The sequence below is a fragment of the Pinus tabuliformis genome, chromosome 6 (genome assembly GCF_031772625.1).
Source record: "Pinus tabuliformis cultivar Carrire ecotype Pingquan chromosome 6, CPIR1, whole genome shotgun sequence".
NCBI lineage: Eukaryota > Viridiplantae > Streptophyta > Pinopsida > Pinales > Pinaceae > Pinus > Pinus tabuliformis.
Window position 1 is genome coordinate 1,894,681,826 of NC_142292.1, and position 7,247 is coordinate 1,894,689,072.

Sequence of the window (7,247 nt, forward strand, 5' to 3'; positions counted from 1 at the left end):
GTTTCTAACGAAATTAATCCTCTCGAAGAAAGAGTGCATGGCTTCTTTATTGGAAGGGGGCTATATTATCATGATGGTTTGTATTCTTTCATGATCGATCACAATCCCATATTTAGAAAGGATATAACCCAGTAGTTTCCCCTCTGTGGCTGCAAAGATGCTCTTCTTGGGATTCAAAAAAATTCCATATCTTCGACATCTTTTGAAAATCTGCCTTAGGTGATAAATAGGATCCCTTCTGCGATATCAATACACAATGATGTCATGCATATACACCACTACTGATCTGTTCATCAACCCTCAGAAGGCTATGTCCATAGCTCTCTGGAATGTGGCACCTGCGTTAATGAGCCCAAAAGGCATTTTACGATATGCGTAGGTGCCCCATTTGGTGTTGAAGGCTGTCTTAAGCTGATCCCCATGAGATACCAGTACCTGATTATATCCTAAAAATCCATCTAATAGGGACAACATTTCAGACCTAGAAATACAATGAAGGATGTGTTCCATAGAAGGGATAGGATAGTTATCCTTTTGAGATGCTCTGTTCAAGTTTCTGAAATCAATACACAGCCTAATGTCTCCATTTTTCTTTCTCACTGGCACGAGATTCGCTACTTAGTGGGTGTGTCTAACTGGGAAGATGATTTTAGCATCCAACATCTTGTTCAGTTCTTTCTTCACCAATGGTTCTAGGCTTGGATGCATCTTATGCAGCTTTTGTTGGTAGGGCTCGGTCCCCTTTTCCAAAGGGATCACATGCTACATAAAAATGGTATCAAAAGTCTTTAGGTCTTCATATGTCCATGCAAAGACATCCTTGTATTCTTTAAATAGTTTGAAAAATACAGCCTTTTCTTGTGGAGAGCACCCCAGGCCCAGATTGACATTTTTTGGGTCCTTTTCAGTCCCAAGGTTGACTGTTTCATACTTCATGGATGAGCTATGTGTTTTTTGGTTAGTTGGTTTCTTGAATTTATCATGCAAGTCATACAAGTGCTCCATCCTAACCACTGATTTTGTAATCACATTGGGCTGCTCCTTTTCCTCATCTTCCTTTTCATTCGTAAGCTTGTCATGCTCCTTTCTGTCAATGATTGCACTCTTGAATGTCTTTTCACAGTGCAGGAACTCAAGGATTTGCTCATCATCTTCGAAAACTTGCCAATTCGAGATGTTAGGCACGGATGGTCTGAAAATTAGTTCTTCTCAAATTTATGATTAAAAAGGGGTTCATTTGCTACAATATTAGCTTAGGGGAAATTTTTTATTTTGTAGTAGACATCCTTCCAGTCATTGGAATCTAAGATTATAGAAAATTGGAATTCTTGTTAATCTATAAATTTAATTAATATTTTAGTCATCAAGGTTGATGTAGAATTCAACAAAACTCACGACGGAATTGTACAACATGTTGGTTGTGGAGTCTGATTGTCTTCTTTCTTTAAAGGGAATATTTTTAGTTGAATTTGGATCCTAGTTCCTGATGGGTGGGCGTCGAAGGCTTGGAACTCCACTATAGTTTCCATGTACTTGAGGGGGTAACGATAAACTTTTAGATTCCCCCTAGCAGGGGTTTAAGGTTAATGCCCCCAAGGAGAATTTTTTGAAAAAAAATCCTTGTTAAATATTGTAATTTCATAGTCAATCTAGATCATTCATCATTAAGTTGTAAATCCAATGGTAGAAGTTATGTTAGGGGAATTTTCTCTAGCAAGAAACCTTTTTATTATGAGGGAGTTATATTGCAGTTGTGTATTAATAAGAGAGCATTAAAATTGAGAGAGGAGAGATTTTGAGAGATTTTAGAGGTTACAACAGATATGTTGTAGGTTGTATCTCATCATTTTGCTTTAGGGAAGAAGAAGAAGAATTGATTGTCTCTCCATAGACATAGCCCAAATCAGGTCAACTAGATATATTGGTGTCTCCTTTGTAATGTTTCAATTTAAGATTTATTTTTGCATTCATTTTGGAATTATTGCCCTGTGATCTTATTCCTCACACCACCATGGATTAAGGTGGGATCATGGTGGAACTATGTTGATTCTTAAAACTTTGGTCATAATACTATCAAATTTTTTATAAGGAAGAGGTTTTCTTTATCACAAGATTAACTTACATATACATAGTCATCTAAAATTGTAGTAAAGTTCCCTCAAATGGTTGGAATATAGCAATATATAATGATAGTGTTCATGTTAATCCAAAACACTAATAATATTTTAATGATTTAGTTTGATTAAGAACTGGGTAAAGTCCAAAAGGACATTGATCCATCTTGCATAAGATTTGGATCATGGTAGAACTATGTTGATGCCAAAAAAATACACTAAATTATTATTAATTTTGGCACTGGAAAGAATTTGATAAGAATTGGTGACAAATTCAATAAGGTTTGACACAAATTTTAGGTATGAGCATAGTTACAATTTTGATAAGAATTTGATAGAAGTTTTAGGCATGAGTAATAGTTTTAGAATGATCCAAGGCTAGTGCATGTTGGAACAATTCCCTTCAGAATTAGATTGATAAAACATTTTATTAGAGCGCTATAGGAAGGGAAGTTAGTATATTTATCTTGAAATTCAACATAATTTATCTAGATTGATGGAAGAAGGATATCATATGTTAATATTACACAATTTGGACTCTTTCTAGATTGATGGAAGAAGAATATCATATGTTAATATTACACAATTTGGATTCTATAAGGGCATGTGAGGGTGTTGAATCCATTTTTACATTAAAAACAAAAATTTCATCAATCCAAAATTGGAATATTGACAAAGATTAGCTCATTAGATTTTGATTATTTGGAACATGACATGTTGCTAGTAAGGTTGTTAGTTAAAGTGATGCCGAGAAAGTTAAAACTTGCACATGGCAAAGTGAAGTGAAAATGAAAAAATGTTCTTTTATTGAATCACTCTAAAAAAGGGCAGTGCAAGCCCATTATATGAAAGGAAATTTGGCATTAAATGAAATATGATATCACAGTGAACATTTTGATACAGTGATTATCACACCCACACATACAAAATTAAAATTTACTACCTATAATGCCTCATTAATAAATAACATTATATTTGATGATCATAATTAATTTCGTATACATGACTATAATACTGCTTGAAAATATATGATTGCACTAATATAACTTGAATGATCGTAAAACAAAACAATATAGACAAAGTCCCAGTATGGAAGAGATGATGTTGTAAGATTACATTATGTAAATATTTTGATTAAGTGAAATTACATAACAATAAAATTAAAATTAAAATACAATCAAAAAAATAAATAAAATATAAAATTAATAATTAATAATTAAAATTATTAATTAAAACATTTTGGTTGGCTCAAATTACACAAAAATAAAATAAAATAAAATAAATAATTATTAATTATTAATTATTAATAATTAAGTGAGCCTAGATCCATCTTAACGCCCCATCTTCCAAGGGCAGATAGATCAATTGTCTTGAGGTGCAAACCTCTTTTAGAGTGAAAAAGAATTGATCCCTCTCTATGCCTGGGAGATCTCAAGTTAAGATGGATCTAAGTCAAATTGTATAAAAATAAAAATAAAAAGAAAATATAAAAAAATAAAACTAATTAATAATTATAATTATCAATTATCTATAATTAAACGAGCCTAGATATATCTTAACTCTGGATCTACCAAGGGTTAACACCATGTTTACGAAGCATTTAGAGCGATCAAATCTCTTGAGGTGCAAACCTCTTTCATTGAGATTTGATCATTTTGACACTTGGTAAATCACATGTGAAAACCACATTTTAATTTGAGACCATTTAAAGTTATCCACTTATACATTACTAATAAAATTATTTTAGGTTGGCTAAATTTTATTTTATTCGCTTATGTTTATAGTCCTTTGGGTTTCTAGTATTGATCCCTAGGGTTTATTATTCCCTTCAGTTTATAATATCAACTATGGTCAACCATGGTCTACCATGTTTTAATATTAATTTCATTGTCTCAAAATGAAAATCAACCATGGTCAACCATGTTTTTTTAGCTTTTATAATATTTTTCTTAGGGTTTATATATCTTGGGTTTATAATATTAATCCCTAGGGTTTAATATTGTTTCCTTGGGTTAACAATTCCTTTTGTTTTTAGTGTTAATCCCTTGACTTTATTATCATTTGGGTTAATATTATTGCATTTGATTCATAATCCTTTGGGGTTTTACTATTAAACCCTAGGAATATGAACACTTACATTAATAAACTACCTAGGAGCCGACCTCACAGAACTACCTATATATATTGTACTATTCCCTTCCTCTTCGTCACAGTACGCTCCTCGCTCTTCTCGATCTCACTGTCTGGTTTTTCTTAGCTTTTTCATATTTGAGGAAGAGATCGAATAAGTAAAGTTTCCGTGAGAAGAATTTGCACTATTCCTCGACAACAACAGCTTTCGGACGAGATGGCCCGATTCGATGTGCTGTTTTGCTCTTTTTTCGCTCTGGTATTGTTGAGCTCAGTCTCTATGGCACCGCCCACACCCGCACCTGCGCCCAAAGCGGCAGCACACAAGTCGTCGCCGGTTCAATCCGCCCCAGCGCCATCACCAGCGTCTCCTCCTCCTGCGACTTTACCGCCTGTTTCTTCTCCTGTTTCTCCTCCTCCTAAAGTCGCTACCCCATCAAACTCAGCTTCCTCTCCGACAGCTCAAACTCCAGCATCTAGCCCCTCGGTTCATGGCCCAGTCACCGCTTCGCCACCGAGTGCCAGCAGCGGAGCTGTCTCTACCACCAGTTTGGAGAATATGGCTATCTTTGGAGCTGCTTTGCTTGCTGGAGGCGTCTTCCTCCTTTAAGATGTATTTAACATTCTTTTGATTCGCATTGGATCCGCATTGATTGGAATAGATTAGATTAGATTATATGATCGTTTCTCTCTTTCGTATTCTGTTCTGTGATTTCACTCTAGGCCTGGTATGACAGAGTGGATGGCGACCACATTTATTGGACATTCATGATTGTATAATTACTTCATTTTGTATGTAGAATAGGAATTCTTTATTTATTCGTGTAAATTCTGTTCACGATTTTTATTCGGAACTTCACATGATTTTTATTTCAATAGTGCATGATTGAAGGGACCTGCAACAATTGATGTGAGGTTTCTGTGATTTGGATCGTATGAAACGAGCATTATGTTCTTAATATTACATTAACATGATACAAGTATCTATTGCTTGCACCTTGATCCAATAGGAACACCATTTTTTCAAGGATCGTTAAATGTTAATGCCTGTGAATATCTACAATGTTTTGCTTTGAATACCTACACTGTTTTACAATGTTTTGCTTTGAATACCTACAATATTTTGGGATGTTTATTCTTAAAGATAATTTGTGATGAAATAAACAAGGCCCAGTTTACCAGCTTAATTCAATTATTGAATTTTGAAATGTATGAATTAACTATAGTATTTGAACAAGGGTTACTTTGTAGATATTCTTGCTTATTTTAAGTATTCTTAAATTAAAGACCTATATCATAAATATTATGAACAATTTTATTTTTCTTGCAAACCCGTAAACTTTAAAGACATAAACAACCTCGAATTCAAGAACTTTTAGTATAAGGGAATAACATCCCAAATGTTATTTATAAAATAGTTGACAAAAAAGACTTTGTTGATTTCAAAGATGAAAGATAATTGAAATAATGGCTCAGTCAAAAAGAGAAACATACAAGACCAACTTTCCACTCAAATTTCATCCGCTTCTGTTGTTTAATACAAGCTTCTGTTAAGAGATTTACATGTGAAATGAAAACCAAGATTATGGATACAAATAATGCATCCAATCTTTCTCCATCATTCTTTTAAACCACAGACTATTCCGAGTGGCATGATAAAGCGTGAAAAAGGAATTAACATATATGATATGTGTGTTTAATGATATTACAACCTAAAATTATAATAAATGGCAAAAATGTCAAGTAAAGGCTGAGACGGTTGGATTGTCAAAAAATTAGGTGTGTTGACTAGATAATTTGTGAGTGTTCGTTCAAATATTTTAAACAAAATCGCTGACAGATTAGATGGAAACACTTGTCATTGTTATCATAGCTTTAGGTTAGAGATTAAATCTTCATGAACTTGAAATAGTTTTTTTTTTTTTTTTAATTGAAAACTCTCACAATTAATTTGGCAGGGCTGGTTTAAAAACAAAATAAAAGATTTTGTTGACAAATCAAATGACAATGACATGGTCTATATGCTAAAACTAAGGTGCTTCCAAATTAATGATGAACATAACTTTTCATTCAATGATAAATGACACAGTCATTAGTTGGTAGCATATCTTATTATCATTTATAGATGGCGATGACAAATCAAATGACAACACTGTTTTACTCATTTTTTTTATTGTAAAAGACTCAGTTATTTCTTGTAAAAGTCAGTAACTTTGGGCATTGATTATGAACATATGGAAATGAATTTTTGAAAACAAAAAGACATTTTTGGAGGGAACGGAATCATTTAAAATCATCTCTCTCAGTTTTCTAACAAGTATCATTGTTGGAACACTCAAATATCTTTTGGCGATCAAGTATCATAGTTGGAACACTCAAATATCTTTTGGCGATTCAATGGCGATGGCGAACGGTAGGAGCGCGCTACTGTTGAGCTAGGGTTGCGAGTTTCTGAGCTGGTTCTTCATGGAGGGTTGCAAGGGAGGGAGTTCCACTCCCTCCTTTAAGCAGATAGTGGCTGGTAGAGGCAAGAAACCAGTTGAGGAGGACAGAGATCCTTCTGAAGACGTAAGGTAGAGAGATAAAGAAGAGGGGCAGAATGGCGCCAAAACCAGGGAAAGAAGCTACACTACAGACAATGAAGAAGAGGACAAAGAATAGAATATAAAAGGCGAAGCACCAAAGGGACCATGCAAGCCCAAAACCTCAATCGTGCCCTGAGTAATGTTGAATGACCCTGTGCTGCGGGCACATAGGGAACACATGCAGACGTATGCAACAATTTGTAAATTCATGGGCGTATGGCCCACTGAAAAAGCTTTGCAAACATGGATAAAATATAACTCGAAACCAAAAGGGAGCATACAACTTCACCTGGGATCAAAAGGTTTCTTTACTATAGTTTTTGCAAACATTGAAGACAAGGACAGAGTGTTTGAAGGAGGACCTTACTTTTACACAGTTTCCGACCTATATATGCGACCATGGATGATGAATTTTGTC

General features: G+C 34.2%; 1 protein-coding gene across 1 annotated transcript; it reads left to right on the plus strand.

Annotated features, from left to right (window-relative positions):
• Window positions 1–4,461: 4,461 nt before the first annotated feature.
• LOC149266751 (uncharacterized) lies at window positions 4,462–4,854 on the plus strand. The gene has a single exon (XM_089397349.1). The coding sequence runs from the start codon at window positions 4,462–4,464 to the stop codon at window positions 4,852–4,854; it is 393 nt and encodes a 130-aa protein (XP_089253475.1).
• Window positions 4,855–7,247: the final 2,393 nt, after the last annotated feature.

Excerpts from the sequence above, each read along its gene's own strand:
- LOC149266751 (XM_089397349.1), top strand. The coding sequence starts at position 4,462 with ATGGCCCGATTCGATGTGCTGTTTTGCTCTTTTTTCGCTCTGGTATTG.